The sequence below is a fragment of the Syngnathus scovelli genome, chromosome 8, assembly GCF_024217435.2.
Source record: "Syngnathus scovelli strain Florida chromosome 8, RoL_Ssco_1.2, whole genome shotgun sequence".
NCBI lineage: Eukaryota > Metazoa > Chordata > Actinopteri > Syngnathiformes > Syngnathidae > Syngnathus > Syngnathus scovelli.
The window spans coordinates 17,285,444-17,305,075 of NC_090854.1; the positions used below are offsets into that span (position 1 = coordinate 17,285,444).

At 45.4% G+C, this 19,632-nt stretch overlaps 1 protein-coding gene and 2 long non-coding RNA genes across 8 annotated transcripts; all 3 read right to left on the minus strand.

The window, feature by feature from the left end:
* Positions 1–1,131: 1,131 nt before the first annotated feature.
* LOC137840538 (uncharacterized) lies at positions 1,132–2,981 on the minus strand. The gene is made up of 2 exons (XR_011087263.1): positions 2,562–2,981; positions 1,132–2,441 (listed from the first exon to the last, which is right to left on the minus strand). It is a non-coding gene; the product is annotated as an uncharacterized lncRNA (long non-coding RNA).
* Positions 2,982–3,182: 201 nt separating this feature from the next.
* Positions 3,183–6,511, minus strand: LOC125973975 (uncharacterized). 5 transcript variants are annotated; one of them, XR_011087313.1, is made up of 7 exons: positions 5,951–6,511; positions 5,802–5,863; positions 5,623–5,721; positions 5,498–5,548; positions 4,934–5,044; positions 3,776–4,833; positions 3,183–3,710 (listed from the first exon to the last, which is right to left on the minus strand). It is a non-coding gene; the product is annotated as an uncharacterized lncRNA (long non-coding RNA). The 5 variants fall into 5 exon arrangements; XR_011087314.1 differs by having other exon boundaries at positions 5,941–6,511; XR_007483346.2 differs by having other exon boundaries at positions 5,626–5,721; positions 6,048–6,510.
* A 1,283-nt stretch (positions 6,512–7,794) lies between these two features.
* wnt6b (wingless-type MMTV integration site family, member 6b) lies at positions 7,795–18,891 on the minus strand. 2 transcript variants are annotated; one of them, XM_049728273.2, is made up of 4 exons: positions 18,337–18,891; positions 14,893–15,113; positions 9,998–10,317; positions 7,795–8,624 (listed from the first exon to the last, which is right to left on the minus strand). In XM_049728273.2, the coding sequence occupies exons 1-4, from the start codon at positions 18,414–18,416 to the stop codon at positions 8,163–8,165; spliced, it is 1,083 nt and encodes a 360-aa protein (XP_049584230.1). In that variant the 5' UTR covers positions 18,417–18,891; the 3' UTR covers positions 7,795–8,162. The 2 variants fall into 2 exon arrangements, with proteins under 2 accessions (XP_049584230.1, XP_049584231.1); XM_049728274.2 differs by having other exon boundaries at positions 10,016–10,317; positions 18,337–18,890.
* Between the last annotated feature and the right edge of the window lie 741 nt (positions 18,892–19,632).

Consider the following 19,632-nt stretch of genomic DNA (forward strand, 5'->3'; position numbering starts at 1 on the left):
CGCCGCCTATGCCGCCTGCGCCACATGCCGCCTGCGCCACATACCGCCTGCGCCACATGCCGCCTGCGCCTCCTACTGCATACGCCGCGCTGCGATATTCGCTCCATTGCGTTGATTGGGCAGACATTTGCCTGTACTTCCCACTTGCAGCGATTTAGAACTTTACAAGTTTTTTTTACTTTCTGTAATTTACTAATCTAGGCTGTTCTAAAACACCATCTGTATGCTTGATACACATTAGAGGAGGTGTAAAAAAAAAAAAAAAAACATTCCGTCATTTACTTCATATGGTGTACCGGCACAAAGGTTTGCAGTGCTGAGGACATAAGGAGACCTAGAAAGAAGCATTGCTGATGTATCAAGGCCCGAGCGATTAGGCACATGGACGGGCAACCCCCAGCCTCGGGTTCGGATATGGCATTGCTCAAATTGGCAAATCTCAGCAAGCTACAGAAGAGGACTTTCTGCATCACATGAATTATTTTAGCGTGCGGTTTAGAAGTGTATTATACAAATGAACTTGTTTGCTTTGTACTTTTGAGAGACTTGCACATTGTCGAGATGGCGGCAGTACTTATGTGTATTTGTTAGGTTGCTTTGGGCAGAACAAACCGCAAAAGACGGGTCACATTGACCCAGCTGTCTAATTGGGGTGCCTATCATTTGTAATGTACTTAAAAATAAAAATCATTAAAATTGTTAAAAATTATCACGTAGAGTTAGAGCATCAGACAGGTTGAGGCAAATATCTAGCACACAGGTGTCAAACTCAAGGCCCGGGGGCCAGATAAGGCCCGCCGCATCATTATATGTGGCCCGCGAAGACAAATTGTGCATCAAATTTGTGTCATTACTGGAATTGCAAATTGTCTTCACTTTTAATATCTTTTTTTTTTTTTTTAATATTTGATCAGTTTTTACTCGTCTGAAAAACTAGTTATGTCAGTTTGTTTTGTCGTTTTTACTGTATGAGGTGCTCATACATTTATCCGGGTTGACTGGCCCTCCGAAAGAAGCTATGACTATGATGCGGCCCGCGACAAAAATGAATTTGACACCCCTGATCTAGCATGTGGTTTAGACGTCTACCATGCAAATGAGTTTGTTTTGTACTTTTCACACACATGCACATTGGCGAGATAACTGCAGTACTTCTTTATTTCTTAGGTTGTTTTGGGCATCAGACAGGTTGAGGCAAATATGCTGCTACTCGGTGGCAGCACTTGGAATTCATCTAGCCTTTCTGATAGTCAATTTCATAAGGATCCCAGTATGAGTAAGACCACTCTGGCCTTTACTTTACTCTGAAATGGGTGGTACCACCCAGTACATGTACCGAGGCAGGCCGTGTAGTAAAGCATCTGTGCTTTGAATTGAAAGCCAAGGTCCGGCAAGTCACACGCTATGTTTTTGAATTCAATTGACTTGCGCAGCAACCTGGACTGTACAGCAACAGCCTTCTTTGTAGTCAGACAGCCAATGAAGACATCAAGCCCTGTAACAAAACATGCAATAAGTTTCACATTCAAGAGATGCACCATCGATTGAGGCCCATCGCGAATGATGACTGACACCAAAGTTGACTTTATTTACAAGACCACCAACAGGAAGCAAACACACCACTGTTGATTTTATTCACAAGAATGCTCACATGATGGATGACGATTCAAAACAAACCCAAAAATGGCTCTGACTAGATTAAAATAACAGCTTTTACTCATACAGAAAAATGTACCAACATTTTGCAAGATTCTGACTTCGGTGGCCATTTTAAAGCAGGGTTGCCAAAGATGACTTCTTGATCGCAACAAAGACCGTTTGTACGCTTGTCGTTTGCATCTATGGGTGGGTGTCTGGCTACTTGGCTTTTGTCAATTTAGAATGCATCCAGCTTTTTTGTGTAGTTAAAAAAATAAAATAAAAAGCCTGACACTGCATATTTAACAAGTCAATTTTGTTTCAGCCTAACTTTACAATTGTCTTGTCATTGAGAAGGTCTCAAATGATTCCAGTTTGTATGCACAATAAACTGCCAATGCCAATGTTTAAAATGGAACACTTGAATTCAGTTCACAGTTTAATTGCAGTTCAGTGGTACACACACAATTACAGTACAAACAGTTCATTTCATGATTAAAAAACACAGTAAAACAACAATATTGCAAAATGACACCACGCTGAGAGAGAAAGAAAGAGGCATCATGCAGACAGCCAGTGTGCACACCCAGTGAAAAAGTGGAGGGAGGGAAAGAAAGAAAGGACAAAAGAAAAACAAAGTCATACTCTCCTTAAATGCTGGCTGGGCGCTTTGCCCTCGCCGCATCCGCCCGTTTCGTGCCGGCCGCTCATCACGGGCGAAGGTCCGCCGATGGTTAGCTCCCCCCCTCCTGGTCCTGTCCCTCTCTGTGCAGGCACTCGTCCGATCCACTGCCCCAGCAATCCTGAAAGACAGACATGTGTATTGTGGTGGTTTTGGCAAGGGGAAAAATTCCACTAGCACAAGTGCAAAAAGAAACGGCACTCAGTTGCATGCGGCTCACTTCTGTCAACGTACTCATTACCTGTCCCCTCCCTGGTCTTGTGGGTGCAGCCCAGTCCCTCTCGGTGCAGGCTGGCGCTCACCCCATCCACTGCCAGCTGAAAGGCAAATAAGGAAATCAAATTAAAACCAACAAGCGTGTACACTACGCTTGCGGATTGGATTGCAATGTCACCGCCTCTGGCCAGCCTTGGCCAGTCATGCATCAGGCTCCTCTTCAACCCTTGGCGACTGCTTTCTTTGGGTGATTCCTTCCTTTGCATCCCGCTCACCAATCGCGGGTCTGGTAACCTCCGTCTACCAGCTCTTCGTTTCATACATCAGCTCTTCCACCTTGCAAGACAAGCACAAAAGTCTCGCTTGCGCTTGCCGTCGCTTGCGCAGTCGCTGGCGCTTGCCGTCGCTGCGCAGTCGCTGGCGCTTGCCGTCGCTGCGCGGTCGCTGGCGCTTGCCGTCGCTGGCGCGGTCGCTGGCGCTTGCCGTCGCTGGCGCGGTCGCTTGCGCGGTCGCTTGCGCTTGCAGTCGCTGCGCGGTCGCTTGCGCTTGCAGTCACTGCGCGTTTGACACTCAATGAGGGCTGCACATCATGTTGGAAAATCACTGATATGGCAGTATTGGGCCAGACCACTGCATTGAGGCAAAATTCTTGGATGGAGGTTAACTATTTGATCGCAATGAGATCAGTTAGATTAGTTAACTTTAACTTACAATGACCTATCGTCTTAACTCATTACAAATAGTTAGGCAAGAAAACATGTTTCATTTGAGACATGAAAAAAAAAAAATCTTTGCTGTCTTTGAGTACATGTCAACCTAGACCCCGATATGGCAGTTTTCCAATACATGTGCAGCCCTACACACGTCACCATTGGTGTCCAAATGGCAGCCTCGGGGCAACTTTGTAGCACTAAATATCAACGGCAACATTTCGTGATTGATTTAATGAATTTGTGTCAAAGAATTCTGAATTTGTTTCAGTATGCAGCCCTCAAGCAGACATTGGGACACCGCTGGTGCAATTTAAAAAAAAAAAAAATCCATTTCACACGTTGAAGCTGCGCAGGTCGACGCCTCCAGGGAAGCGGGTCTCCCTCAGAACTCGGCGACTTCAGATCGATGCCACAGCGGTCAGTCCACCTCTGATCAGATTGTGTCACGTCCCGGTCGCCGTCTGCAGAAACAGAAACAAATGTTAGAAACTCAAAGAGCACCTCAATTTGTCGGTCACTTGCTTACTTGATCACAGCGGCTAGCTACTATTGGTGACCGTCGCCGGGTCGGATCGGTCCCGTGCGCCCCCCCACTTTTGCGTCCGGCCTGCAAATGGCAGAACATGCAATGAGTTGGGCGTTGCTCGCATCATTACGTCTTCCTCGTGGACCGGCTCGCCCAAACACCGCCCCCTACACCTAGAGAACAAAGGACGCACAGTGGTAGGTTAGGCTTCGATCGAGCACGACAGTGATAGGTTAGAAAAAGACACAATGTGACTGTCTCGCTCCAACACCTAGGGGAGAACAAAGAACGCAAGTACCACAGTGGTGGTAGGTTAGGCTTAGATGAAGTGCAACAGTGGTAGGTTAGAAAAAGAAAACGTCACAAGTCAAATTGCAAAATCGGACATTCGGGATCGGCTCGCTCCAACGCCGCCCTACACCGATGGGGGAGAAACAAAGAACGCAGCAAGTGCAACAGTGGCAGGTTAGAAAAAGACACAAAATGGTACAAGTCATATGGCAAGATTGGACGAGTCAAAGTTCAGTTTTGTCTCCATCCAAGTCACCATGTCCTCCCCCAAGTGAGCCGTCAATGGCAACCAAGCGCAAGACACCGCTGGATCCAGATAAGCCACAACCTCTTAAAGCAAGACCAACCGTCAGACCCCCAAACACTGGCCACACCTGCAACCTTTCCGTCGTGCACCCATAACCAAAGGCAACCACACTGCCCCCTCCTGGGCACATGATCAGTACACGTCGACTTTTGCAGCGTGCTGCTTGATTCTTGACTTGATATAGCATTGCTCCTTTGGATATGGCATTGCTCCTTTGGATGTGGCATTGCTCCTTTGGATGTGGCATTGCTCCTTTGGATGTGGCATTGCTCCTTTGGATGTGGCATTGCTCCTTTGGATATGCCATTGCTCCTTTGGATATGCCATTGCTCCTTTGGATATGGCATTGCTCCTTTGGATATGGCATTGCTCCTTCGGATATGGCCATTGCTCCTTCGGATATGGCCATTGCTCCTTTTCATATGGAATTATACTTTTCCCATTCGGCTCCTCTTGCAGCCTACAAAAACACAGACAGCCATTAATTGTGTGCTGGGAAGCTAAAACTCTACAACCATTGTGTGTTGGGAAGCTGAAACTTGACAAAAACAGGTTTTCACCTGATTTAGGACGACTCTTCCTCAGTGTCCTCAACATCACTGAAAGGGCTCCTCAAGAGCCTCCTGCTTGCTTTGTATAGAAGGATGCTGGCTGGGGGGCTTTTTTTAGTGCTACAAAAGACAAGCAACTTATTGCAATAAAAATAGACATTGAGTAGAGTGCCAATGGCATGATTTTTTACCAACAATTATACATACCAAGAGTTTTACATTGAAAAAAAATTATTATATGGTTATGTTAAGTTATGATAATTTATCAAAATTATAGTTAATATTTTAAATTCCTACATTCTATGTAGTTACATTTGAAAAAATACATAGAGTGCCAGTGGCATGGTTTTTTTAAACAACAATTATACAAACTAGGAGTTTTACATTTGAAAAAAATATATATTGTTATGATAGTTAAGTTATGATAATTTATCAAAATTATAGTTAATACTTTTATTTTATACATTCCAAGTAGAGTTTTACATTTGAAAAAATATATAATCATTACATTGTAAATTGTTAGAATTATTCAAGATTATAATTCATATTTTAATTTCATCATCTACAACTCACCTCACATTGGACAGATGATCCAGGTTATCGGCGGCGTCATTTACGAACCTTCTACAAACAAACGAATGCAAAAATGCTGGCCAGCACTTAAAAAAAAAAAAAAACGCGAAAGAGATTTAAAATACCACCAAAACGCGCAACGACGCGACGCAAAGTCGATTGTGGCGTGCCGTGCCGTGCCGTGCCGTGCCCAAACCTCAAGCACTCCCTAGACAGCGAAAATCCTGCAAGAAATAATAAATGGCATCGTAAGAAACTGCAAACATTTGCTCACGGGCTAAAATGCCTGCGGCCCACAATTTACCTCCGGGCCACCCGTCGCGGTGGACGTGACGTTGCCTGCCGAGTCACGAGAGTAAGACAATCCTGCGACAAAGAAATTAAAAAAAAGGCTTGTGAGAAAAGGCAACATTTGCTCCCTTAACTGAGACAATGCCACGCACTCGATGGCACCTGCATTTGAGAACTCCCCTTGAGCGCGAGAATCGTGCAACAAACACGGCGTCCGTCGTGAAAAACGGCAGGAGACGACAAACATTTGCTAGCTTACCTGAGAAACCGTCCGCCGCCACGCGCTCGGTCGGTGGCACCTGCATATGATGACTCCCCTTAAGCACAGCTGTCTTCAATTTACCGAAAGCCCTGACGTCACATCCATCAATTCAAATCTTCTTCTCCTGATCGTCCAACGGCGCTCGGCACACTGACGCCACCAGGTGGTCGCCTGTCATGGTGACTACTGTGGAAAGGGTTGCTTCGCAGTATCCGTTGAAACTTTGAACACCCAACATGTTTGGATGGAGGATACCCTATCAATAGGACCAAATCTCCTTTTGTTTCTGAGCAGGCTCTGGTCGAGTGGTTAACGCCATTGCCTTCAATCAAATGAAAACATTTGTATCGATAGTTCATCCTAAAATGAATTGTTCTTGAAAAATTCTGCGGCCGTTGCAGTGCTCCGAGGACTCATGTTCAATTCAGTTGTTAAGAAACACCACACCGTTGCACAGAGACAATTCTTGAGTCATATCAAATAAATGATTTTCAAACGAGTACAAACAAGTTTTTCCGTCATGGCTACAAAGATCTTTAGAGCTTTTCGTTCACTGAAAACATTCGTTCTTTTGAACCCATCGCTCACTCACGAGCCAACACTACGCTGCACTGCAGTGATGTGCATTCCAGTTCTTCTAGGTGAACGAATCTTTAGAATCCGTTCACGCAAAAGATTCGGGGCCGCGTTCCAATATGTTTTCTAAGTTACCCTCGTTAAACACACCTGCGTGAAAAGTTTTAGCTCCTGCAAAACGTGAAAGAAGCTAAAACTTTTCACGCAGGTGCGCTTAACGAGGGTCACTTGGAAAACATATTGGAACGTGGCCCGAGGACTAGAGCTTGACACCTGTGACCTTTGACCATGATATTTCCCTAATAAATTGTCTGTTATTAGGTACACTTGAAAATAGCGGCGTACCTAATGGAGTGTCCAAGTGATGTCACAGATCAATATTTCCAGCGTTTAACCATAAAATGTTCAATCATTTAGAAACGAATCATTTTTACAGGCTCTTTAAAAATTCATTACAATTGAAAGATTCTCTTTGCCACCGCTAGAGGGAGCCCACGTACCGCATTCACACTTGTACAATGCTGCTTACGAGCGCCACACGGTTAGAGAAAGGTTCACACGAGCGGATGATCATGATGGTGTCAAGTTACCTCTTCAGGGTCCTCTTTGCGTCTCGCGCACTCTCTCGTTATCTTTGCATCCGCCTCTCTTCCCCTCCATTCATTTAGTACCCCCCCCCCCCCTCCCTGATTTTTCATTTTTTATATCACGCAATGTCTTCTTCTGCCTATGCTCTGCTCGTCTTTATTCTTGGTAAATTGCAGTCGATGTGCCATCTAGAAAAAAAAAAGATGTCTGGAAACAATCACGTGATCCCCCAAGCCCTTTTCTTTTTCTTTTTTAAGTGATGTGTGTTTTGTGAAGGCATGCGCACCAACACACAATTCAATACATTTGTGGATGTTTGTTTGTCATAAAATAAACATTCCCATCCTCATCTCGGACATCCACGCATCAAAATCAGCATAATGACTGCAAAAGCAAAATGAAGGAGGTTGGCATTTGACCTGAAGACAATTTTGGAACAGAGATGAGGAGCAGAATTGGAAAAGAAGACCCGGCCACATTTTCGTCGACTAGATTAAAGCATCCAAACGCTGCAACAAATTCCTGAAAAATCACAACTTGTGTCAACTTGCAGACTCATTTGAGTCCGCAGGTCTTTGGCTCACATCTTTACATTTTATTTGATGATGACATTGCTGTGTGTTTGGAAGGAAAGAAGATGCTTTTTTTTCAAATTATGATTAAAAATCTTGTTGCAAAAACATTTGTTGAACGGATCCCAACTTGAGCTGCACACTACATGTTTTATTGTCAAGCTTCTATTGAGATGTTCTAATCAGCTTTCATCAGAAATCAAGAAAATAATTTTTATTACCAGGAAAATGCAAATATCTTAAGGAATGCTGTAAGCAGGATAGGTGCAACACGGAGAACCACAGTCAAAAAAAACAACAAACCCACAGAAATCTCAATATATTAAAAAAAAAAAAAAAGTCATTACAAAAAGTTACGGGGATCCGTTCCAGTTCATCAGTGACAGAGACTTAGGTTCTTTTGGATGGTGCACTTCTTGCACTGGACCACACAGCACCAGTGAAAGCGACACAGACAGTTCTCCTCGAACACCACCGTTTCCTCACGGAAGCCGCGCTGGCAGCAGAGCAAGTCGCAGCCGCTGATGTCCATGGCCGTGCTGTTGCACACTCGCCCCCGCGTCCCCAGCGAACCCGTTTTACGGTTCGCCAGACAGAAGTCGGGCGACTCGTCCGAGTAGATCAGATCCTGCCTATCCGGGGGTTTGATGTTCTGCCCTACGGGGATCAGCGTCTTGCCGTCGTTGCCGCCCATCACTTTGGAAGCGCCGTTGAAGCGCTGGAGAAGCCGGTCGCCTACCTCGCGGAAATGAGGCATCTTTTTCCAGCAGGTGCGTAACGTGCACGAGCTGGACAGTCCGTGGCACTTGCAATCTGTCTGCATGAAGAGCTTCACTGCCTTGGGAGGGGCACAAAGGAAAAAGAGTCACCAAAAAAATCCACTCTGAAAGATGCAGTGAAGTGAATTCAAAAATTTGCATTCAAATGAAGATCATTTCTGAACGCACCATCGAGTTGATGCTTTGTGTAGGTGCAAAAATCCGGATCGTTGACAAAGTAGCGCAACAACGGGTGAACATTCAAATTGAACACTTTCATGTCATCCTCTCTATTAAACACGGCATGAAAATTCAGATTGAAATGTAAAAATAAATTAAAAAATGACTTTCTGGCATCTACAATCTATGTGTGCCTTTGTCCATGGATTTTGAAATGTCATTTTTGAACACGTCTCTCTCCTTGGATGTGAAAAGTTGGTTTTGAAACAACAACAAAACTAACGAGCTGGCTGGATGGGTAAGATAAAAGCAGATGCTTCTCCCAAGGAATTTACCTCTCTAACCCCCCATTTTGCCTCTGGCCTTCCTACATCCAACAAGCCTTGACAACAGATCATTCACTTATACTGCATAATTAACCCATCACACACACACGCCGACACACACAAACGCGCATGAATGCACAAAAACAGCCGTTTACACGCACGGACGGCCGCGCGCCGATTTCACAAGCTGCAGGCAGGCGTTGGAAATGGTTTCTTCTTCGCTAATGCTACAATTGGAAAATGTCCCAAAATCCACGCCCGTTCTTCTCTACCTGTCTGTGACCTCGGTCGGCTGCAGGTAATTACGTCCTTTGCTCGTATCGCCAACGCCGCGCTGACGACTAAAGAGGTGATGTCACTTTGGAGATGATAAAAGCCACACTTTAAATCAACATGGTGATCCAATCTAAAAGCTTCAAACCCGCTCTTTAAGACCCATTAGGTCCATAATTCACACGGCCTTGGTACAGGAACTTTGGGGCGTCTGGCTGAGCCGTGGAGGCCACCTGCCTCGGAGGCTCCAAAACAAAAAGTGTGGCACGTTCTTGCTTTTGTCTTTCAGAAACCTGATTCTTGTCAGAATATCGTTTTACGGCGCAACACCAACACGGCCGGGGGCGATGTGTTTCTCGTTGGCGGGATGAAGGAACATTCCACAGGACAAGCGAGCCCTGGGAGTGAAGTTCTTGGAGCGGAAGGTGGAACCTGCGTGGCAGCACCAGCATCCAAATGAATATTTGGGAATACTTTTCAAACGACATTGTATTAGCTTAGCGCTAACACATTATGGCAAACACCATAGACAGGCTAACAAGTAGCATCTATGTGTCGGTCTAACTTGTAACCATTTAGCACAAACCGTTTAGTGTCATAACGAAACGCATATATTCTTTATCCTCCGCGAAGAACAGCTCATATATTTGCCGATAGCAAAAATCTGGAAGTACATTTCGATGTGTTTTTACCAGTCGTCCGGCTTCGTTGTTGTGCAGGTCAACGAGCGTCCTGATGTCGCTTTTGCCGCGTCTCCTCTTGGCATCCATGAACTGCTTGGACTTGTCATAGCCAAACTCCACGTCGTCTCCGCAGCCGCCCCACTCCCACTTGACCCCGTCGCCGGAAGAGGACGACAGAGGTTTCGGGGGGGCTCTGTTCTTGGTGGCCTCGCAGCCGCACTGCAGCAGGTCCCCCATGCTGCAGGCCTGGGTCACCGCGTGGCTCACGCCGGCCGCCGTGATGGCGTACACAAACGCCGTCTCCCGGATGTCTGAAACGGCAAAAGGGCGCCTTAGTTCCATCCAAAAACGGGCCAAAGACCCTTTGGCACAATTATGACTCCATTCTCCGACATGAATTGGACAGGCAGTGCCGAGAGGATTAAAGACACACACAATTTACGGAACACAGCTGCTGCCGGTTTATTTCTGGTTCGGAGCTGTCCTGTCTGGGCTAAAGTCAAGTCCATCCACAAGCGCAAATGGCCGTCTGTCCTCAGCCCCATTGGCATCATCAACGCAGCGCTATCTCCGCTCATTTGTCTTGACGTGGAGAGCTGGGAAAGAATTCGACAACTGGCCCGATGTGATTTCAATTAAAAGTTCCATTGCGCAACTCCGCATGGGTGGAATATTTTGCTTTCACCTGACTGACAGCCAACGTCTAGGCTATGAAATGTAATCAATTGCTAGATAAAGTCTACACACCCCTGTTTTGTCATGTACAAAAATGACACCAAGATAAATCACGGAAACACTATTAGTTAACCTGTAAAACTCATTTTGAAAAAAAAAAAAAATTAGAGGGGACTTAGATGACATGGTTGCATAAGTGTACACACCCACTTTTAAACAGGACAATGCCTGGCACCATTTCACACAAATAAATAGATTCTGTGCAATTGTATGAACATTTTCAACCCCTTGATTTCCACACATTATTTTTCTCGCGCCATTTTTCTGCTGCGTTCCAATTTCCGCGTGCTTCCCTCCTTGTCTGAGAAGGGCCAGAATGCCAAATGAACATCATTCCTCCGGTTACTCAGATTCCTCCTTGATCATGTCAACACTTGCTCACCCAACATTGTGCCTCATATCAAACCCTCATCCCGTCATCTTGTTATCATTCCCCTTAAGTTGTTCAGATAAGTGATGGAAGGACTGGCCCCGAGTTGGAGACGGACGGCCCTTTCGTCTTTGCTCCTCTAAGAGGAGGTTAAAATAGCATGTCCTCCATTCCGACCGATGAGCCGGCAGCGGGCCAAATACACGCCACGCCGCGCACTTTTACTTTGCGCTTGGCATTTTCCCGCCCAGTCAGCGAAACAACTCAAAACCTGAACGTCAACAACACTGCTGCTCCACTTCTGCAAGTGTGAATTTGCAAACACAAACGACACTTAACAGCTAAAAAAAATAGTTTATGGACCGTCATTTTCAGAATAGGGACGTGCGTGCGTGTGTGTGTGTGCAAGACCGCAGTTAAACAAAGTGACTTTTATGTCTAAAAGCTGGAAGGGGGCGAGCGTGCAGTCACCAGCGTCTCCCCTGCCAACTCCATATCTCATGATTCGGAGAATGGGATTCATTAGGGATGGTAACACACGTGCACGCACGCACACACACAATGGGTGGCGTGCGATGAGACCGGCCGGCGCGTAGCAAAACCTTGCGATATCAAGACCAGCTGTGCAAGGCGGCGGCGGCGGCGCGATACAGCCGCCGCACGGGGAGAGTTCCTCGGTGTATACATTTGCAAAGCATTGTTTTACTTTGAACTATCACGTGTGCTTACATACTGGACAGGGTGAGGTGACCACTATGGGATTGATGTGTGGTGAGGGCTTAATGATTTTCAAAAATAATACGATTGCTCATATCTGTGGGCCGAAAAGATTCTTTTTTTCATTTCGTCAATTTATCAAAAATTGCGTACAGATATTAATTTACTTTGTTTTTACTGTTCCATCTTCAACAGATTTGGTACCGGGCCGATACTGGCGTTATTTTAAGGTATCGGCTACTTGTGGAGGCTGCCGATACCAGTCACAGATACTTAAGCCAAATGAGTCCTCCTCTGCACTAGTTGGCGCTATACTGCAGCAAATCATCAGTGTCGTAAAGAAAGGCTTTTGTTCAGTTATTGAGCTAAGTGACACTTTATATATCAAAAGTATCGCGAGCGGTATCGGTATTTGGTATTGGTGAGTTCTCCAAGCATTCTCGTATCAGTTCTGGACAAAAATGGCCACACCAACTATGACTTTAAGTTCTAAATACTTTTCCCACCTTTTCTATTCTTAGGCTTCTTTTGTCTCCAACAAGTAGCAATAAAGCGTTTGTCGGAGCTTGTTGTGCTTGGTGGAAGCTATCAAAAAATTGCAAGATACAAAGCGCCTTGTTTCATATTTTCCTTGGAGACATGAATTCCAAACAAATTCTCTGCCACAGCGGGTGTCTGGGCCTGTCGACGTCTGCTTCTAATTCCACAGGGCCCTTCTGCGGGAATTAGCGCATATTCTTTCAATCCTCTGACTTTTGGGCAACGGTACCGGGAGGTCTGGGATGTCAAAACATGAATTACTGAGGCTGACATAATACAAATGTGTTAACTGTATTTTTTTTTTTTTTTTTGGGCTTGGGAGAATGATTTGGTGACACGTAGTGGGTGGCGGATGCACGGCATCCAAGAAAACAACTTGGCGTTCCGTTGATATTGTTTTCGCAAAGACACTTTTATTGGCTCGGGAAATTGCGGCGGCTCCGTTTAGCCTCAGGTAGTATATTTATTGGTCTTGATATTTTGCTTTTCCAAGCCTGCTTGATTTATTTCCCCGAAACAGCTGCGTCTGATCTATTTGCGCTGATGACAAATGAGACTTTTCCCAGAGCGACTGGAAATGCGCACGTCCCTACCTACCACGCGCATCTCAATCATGCCAAAATCAAATAATATCAGCATGGGAAAGGCATTGATCTCTGCCTGCAGATGGTTTTTTAACATGATATATCGACGGAATCATATTTGCTCATTGTGTTGCGTAGCATGATGTAAGTGGAATGTGTGTGTGTGTGTGTGTGTGTGTGTGTGTGTGTGTGTGTGTGTGTGTGTGTGTGTGTGTGTGTGCGTGTGTGTGTGTGCGTGTGAGAGACACGAGAATCTTTTCCCCATGAGTAAGTTCCATTTGTGTCTAAATTGTCAATTTTCTGTACATTTTGGTTTTAGATTATATAATAATAGTAATAATAATAATAATAATAATAATAATAATAATAATAATAATAATAATAATAATAATAATAATAATAATAATAATAATTATAATTATATAACCATGACCAGATTTTTACCATTCAAACTGAAATCTAGATTATAATTAGTTTAGTAGAAAAGTAGAATTTTTTATTTTTTTTTTCAGCCCAGGAGTAGATGGGATTTAAAGATAGTTAATATAAAATAAATCTTGCCGGAAGCTGTAAAAGGTTTGTAAAGGTTTATGATCGGGAAAGACAACATTGACTGAAAGTAATGTTGTGAAATCAATTAAATGTGTTATTGTGAATACACGCCTTACACACACACATAAATGCACGCCCACATCCACACAGCTTGTTGGCATGTGGTCAAAATGCTTAACGCTAGCCGAGGTTTATAAGATAGCCCGCAGATATTTTTACAGAAGGAGATTAGGGTGATGTTTCAATCATCCGTCTCCGTGTAAGCCTTCAAAAGCACCAGCAGACCAATTTGGGCAAAAAAAAAAAAGCAAAACACTACGTGCATCATTACAAATGTTTTGCACGGGTAGAATTTGCTCAAATTGTTCAACGTCACAATAATATTCATGGAAAAAAAACAAAACACGAGGGCAGAGAAAGCGAAAACACAGCAGCGAGTGTTTGTTTTGACTCGAGTGTGGCGAAGCGGCAGTTATTGGAGCAGCTACAAAACGCAAGTGGAAGAGCACAAAAGGGGAACAGAGGGAAACGTCAACAAACAAGCCGAGTGCAATTTTTACTAGGAAATAACAGTTAGTATAAGATCTCCTGATGGGAGGGGGGGGGGGGGGGGGGCGTCCAATTCGTTCCAATTTCACCAAAGCGGAACAACCAAGTGTAAGCTCACGATTTGCAACTTATTAAATTTTTCTGAAGTCTTGACAAACTATTCGAAGGCTGAGGAGGACGCCTCGTCTTCGATTGTGAGAGACTTGTTTGAATGTGTATCAACAAAAGGCTTACAAGTAGATGCAGGTCACCGAGCGTTGCAAAACAAAAGAGCAATTTGGCCTTTCTTATAGACAGCCAGGAATGTGTGATTAATTGCCCTTCTGTCTTCTGCCGGTACATTCTTGCCCTCTCTTCCCGTCTTATCTATTTAATTTTTTTATTTTTTTTTATCACAGCCAAGATTCAAAACCTTAATGGTGTACTCTTATTATTCTTATTGTTTTAATTATTATTATTATTATTATTATTTTTATCACGGCCAAGATTCAAAACCTTAATGGTGGATTATTATTATTTATTTTATTTTATTCATTTTTTATGTCAGACACGAAAGAGCAGCAGGAAGATGCTGAGGGATGTTCACAGCCGATATTAGCCGATCATTTCAAGCGTGCCCGATCTAGCGACAAAAGCTGCCCTTGTCTTGCCGAGCCACATTAGACAGGCATCTGACCTCCGCTTGGCGCAAGACTGTCTGCTCAGGTCAAAGGTTGCAAACCCCAGAGTGGAAAACTGGGGATGGCTTTATTATCTTTTTTTTTTAATGAACCGCAAAACCATGGTGTGATTGTCAGGTGGGGAGCTGATGATCAGAAAATGAAAAAACGCTGACTCACCTTGTTGTAGTATTTTTCCAAAGTACTTGTTGTGACTGGTGCAGTTCCACCGCCGGTACTTGAACTGGTACTGGCACTCCCTGATGCCCAGCCGGACCCCTTTGGCCACCTCGCTGACGATCTCCGGCTGAGTTTGACACAGCTCGGCCTGCTTCCCCGCCAGCCGCTTTGCCTTCCTGCAAATGCTGTTGGGGTCCATCAGCAGCGGACTGCCCACCGCCCTGGACCACAACAAAGAACGTCATCAGCTGAGAAACCAAAAAATGAGCCAAAAGCAATTTCCACACACTCCCTCATCTTGTCTCGCTTCATCGCAGACACCTCAAATCATTCTTCAGCCTCTTGAGTTTGTTTGCAGAAAGTTCAACAAACAATCCCGCCGGGAGGACTGATAGCGAGACACGCACGTCTCCGCCAAGACCGAGTGAAAGCTGACAATCGATACCAAGTTGTCCAATGTGTGTGAACAGATGTATAAACACAAGCGCACGTGTAAATTAGCAGGTGCTGGAACGGTACTTAGCTACACAAACCGCCACTCAACAACCACTTATTATCTACACACTGTCATCACAACACGCGAGTGCATGTGCGTGTGCGCAACATCAAGTGAGCCGAGTCAATCCCCCAAAGAGCGAGAAGGTAATATCTTTTTTTTTTTGTGCCGGGCAAATCAGACACACAAGAGCAAATCTGAAAATGGAGCCAAGAAAGGTGAAGGAGTTCATTGGCGGAGGGGAGATATACCCAAAAATGGGGACGCATCCGTCAGATGTGTGGGCCAAGCATTCTTGCCCTTGTTTGGAGACCACGGGTGAGCAAGGTGAGAAGAAAAAAAAAATAAACAAGAACTGAAGGGATTCAACTTTATCTTCAATTCAAACAAATTGAATGGGCTATAGTAAGCAAATATCAAATTAGTGACGGCAGCCCTTTAGAATGAGGACATTGTTGAAAAAGTCTACACACCCTGTTCAAAAGCCAGCGTTATGTGATTAAAAAAAAACTTTTTTAACTATCAATTTGACATATCACATATCTTGTCAGGAATGAGTTGAGCCAGGGCGACCAAATGCAGCTTGAACCAGGATTTATTGCAGGGAAAAGGAGTTGGAAGGGAGGCAGGTGGGGAACGAACGACACAGACGGGAGGAAGGCTCACGGCCAGCAAAACAGACAGACTGACCGACATGAAGTCCCCTTGGACAAGATTAAAATTCTGACCGTGAGCCTTCAGACAGACCGAGGGAAAACCAGATGACACGAACAGGAACACTGGGCACGAACAGGAATGGACACAACAGTAGACACCGACAGGGAGAAACACACGGGCAGGGCTTAAATACACAGGGTAACAAGAGGAAGCAGGTGACAGACATTACGGTAACGAAAGGGGTGTGGCTGAGCGAAGTGGCACGGGCGTGACATATCTATTTGATTACAAAGAGGTTAGATCAAAAATAATGTGGTTGCATAAGTATGCACACCCTAATCACATCAAATGGGAGCCACCAGACACCTTCTACCGTTTAAGCCTATTTGCAACCAGCTATGCAGGTGCCACACACACACACACACAAACACACACTTGTTGAATCATGGATGGTCACGATACAAAGTGCCAGTGTTCCTTTGAGTGTCATTTCTGACAACCCTCCTACGCAGACAATGAAACAAACCCAGAGGTATTTACAGGAGCTGAAATTAGGGGCCAAAAGGGCTTCAAAGTCAAATCTGTCTCACATGAATGCGTCGTCAGTGTGACATCATGAAAGAAGTCAGGGGGGGGAGAAAAAAAAAAAAAAAAGCAACCCACACAAGTCGAGCCTCGACAGTGGGATTTCTCATGCAAGCTTTTTGGAATGTCCTTTGATACATTTTATGATTTGCGCCGCTCGCTCATATTGAAGCCATTTGATCTAGTCGTACTGTGCAGCAAGTGCAAAGTCAGAAAGCCCGATTGGTCGCTAGATCAAAGATTGCGTGCGACCCGACCTCAGGTTTCAATGAGGCTCTCACGAAGCAAATCTTCACTTTGCGTGCAGCCTCTTAAAAAGTTGGCCCGGCTCGGCAAAGCAAAGGCATTCCTCCTTGCCGCGCCGCCTGCACTCGGGCCAAATGATTAGAGCGGCCTAATCAGCAAAGAGGCTCTGAAAGGACGGACGGACGGACGGACGGACGGACGGACGGCTGGATCCACGTCACGGGTTTTTTCCTCAGCCGGGTGAGACAAAGAGAGACTTTAGAGAGGGGCGAGCGAGAAACGACGGGTCGCCCGGCGCTTTTCAAACAGAGCACATCATTGTCCCCCCGCCAGATGCGCAGGTGTGCTTTCTCCTTCGCTCGCTCGGCGGTCTAGCGCTGAAAGAAGATGACAATTTATGTCAGTGGGGATGAAAAGGAAATAGATGCTATCGCCGCTCACCAACATGCGGCCCGTGGACAGCAACAAGGACCCCATGAGTAGCCTGAACGGCCTGCTCGAAAATTACACCACTCAGATTTTACTATCAAAGCTAAAATGTAGAAAATTTGGAGTGAACAAATAAAAACAATTCCATTAAATATGACCTACATTAACAGATTTGGCCCCATATAAATGAATCTTCTATTCTACTGAAGACAGACAAATTGAACTTATTGTGTCCACTGACTCCCCAGTTTTGCCGTATCAGCACATGTAAGAGATTCCATTTGCGCTCTGGTCGACATTGTTGTGACTTCCCGGCGAGTTGATTACAACGCGTTCTCATCACTTTCCAATAGGCCCATGCGAAAAGGAGTGCGAGTTGGCTCTCACCCGTGACAGGACGGAACGCCAGTGCCAGCAGGACATACAAAGAGTGCACGAGTCTCCTTGGACAGCATAGCCCACGCTGACCTTGAATCAAATTGGTCAAGTGGGAGGATTCGCTGCGAACGAATCCCCAAAGATTGCACGTCCGGCTCTCGGTGTGAACGGAGACAAACGACACGGTAGGAAGGAAAGCAAACACAAAGACAGAAAATATCTCATCTGTCTGTCTGTCTGTCTGTCTGTCTGTCTGTCTGTCACACACCGCGCCGTGCCGAACCTGCACGGATTGTTTTATGATGACATATCCACGGCGCCCTGAAGGGCCACCTGACATTCCTGACTCTGACCCCCAAAACACACACACAACTGCAGGCACTGAGAAGACAGCTATCACCGCCCTCCTTTCTTTCTGATTTCCTATCCTCCAAATACTTAAGCTCACTATGAACGTACACTTATGAAACCAATGCAGACAGACAGACAGATAAAAAATAATTAATTACATTTAGACGGTTTTGCATGTATTTTGTACAACTAGTTGCGCATAATTGTGCGCAAGTGCGCGCAAAATTCCAATCAAAGTCGTCGCGTTGCAGCCATTAAAAAAAATAAATAATAATAAATCATCACTCGACATGAGCACTTACCACCATAATCCGATGATATTGACCGGGCAAAGCAAGATAAAGAACAGAGCCAGTTGGATCCGGGACAGGCGAACCGTCATGTTTGCGCGCTTCAGAACTTCCAGGTTACTTTTCAGATCTAAAAACGAAACAAAACACAATCCTCCTCTTGTTTTTGTCTTCAGGAAACGTCAAGTCAATCAATGTTCATCATCCAGCTCCCCTCCCATCGGGCGCATCTTAATGCGCAGCAAAGTCGGTCAAGAGGTGACTGAGCCGAGGTCCAAAGGTGCGGGTGAACTCTTCATTGTCGCTCCGGTTCTGTCACGTTACAAGCTCCCCGACGCGCTGAGCGCAAAACGCGACCCAAAAGTGCCTCCGTCCGAACATACCAAAAAAAAAAAAAAAAAGCAATCCAAAAAAGAATACGTCCTTAGATGATGAGGCAGAGCGCGTGGATTTGAAATTCCGTTCGGTTGTCCCGGCTCGTCTTTAGCGTTTTGCAAATGACTCAGTGGAGGTCTTGCGGGCGCAGAGGAGGAAGAGGAGGAGGACCACGGTGTGTGTCAGTGTGTTTTCTTTGGATGATGAAGGGAGGAAAAATGCGCTCTTCTTCTTCTCGCACCTTGGTGTGACGTCGCTCCAGGCGTGGTGGAGCGCGAAGGGGAGGGGTGGGGAAGGGAAGGAAGGGGAGGGGGGGGAGAGGGAAGAGCAGAGGAGAGCTGAGACACTGCAATTAGCCGCGTCGAGATCCGGCGAAAAAGGCCACCAGGAGGCCAAAACACACACGAGTGTAAACAGGACTATAATGTGACTCCATGTTTATGGTGGAGACTGCTGGAATGGGCTGACGTCATCACAGGTGTGTGGCATACCTTTGATATGGAAGGAGGGCTAAAAAAAAATGTCAAGTATAGGAGCAAAACTGGTTTCACCTGGACGGACGTCCGCATAGGTGGTCCGGCTCGCGTCGAAGAGTTCTGTGCTCAATTCCTGGCGTGTTAGCACATCTCCAAAACGTGTACTTCTCGTTGTCTCTTCCTCCCCTTCGCTGCTGGACCAGTGTGTTTGTAAGGAAGGGCTGATTTTTCATACTTGGCCGAGGCTTTATGGACAATAAAGATCTGATTTCAAAGTCCAGCAGGGTGTTGGGCCTGGGGTCTTGGCTCACAGCTCCAGTTGCCTGCTGGGAGGAGACACTCCACAAGTTCTGACCAGATGGCCATCATCAGCGTATATACACGCCAGATACATGGATCAAATTCTTATACACAGGCGTCAAACGTCGTATTTCACTTCGTCGCTCGTCCTTGTTAA

Coding starts and splice junctions, on each gene's coding strand:
- wnt6b (XM_049728273.2), bottom strand. CDS start 18,416: ATGACGGTTCGCCTGTCCCGGATCCAACTGGCTCTGTTCTTTATCTTG. Junction 15,114..18,336: donor AATATCATCGGATTATGGTG/GTAAGTGCTCAT, acceptor GTTGTGGTCCAG/GGCGGTGGGCAGTCCGCTGC. Junction 10,318..14,892: donor TGGAAAAATACTACAACAAG/GTGAGTCAGCGT, acceptor TTGCCGTTTCAG/ACATCCGGGAGACGGCGTTT.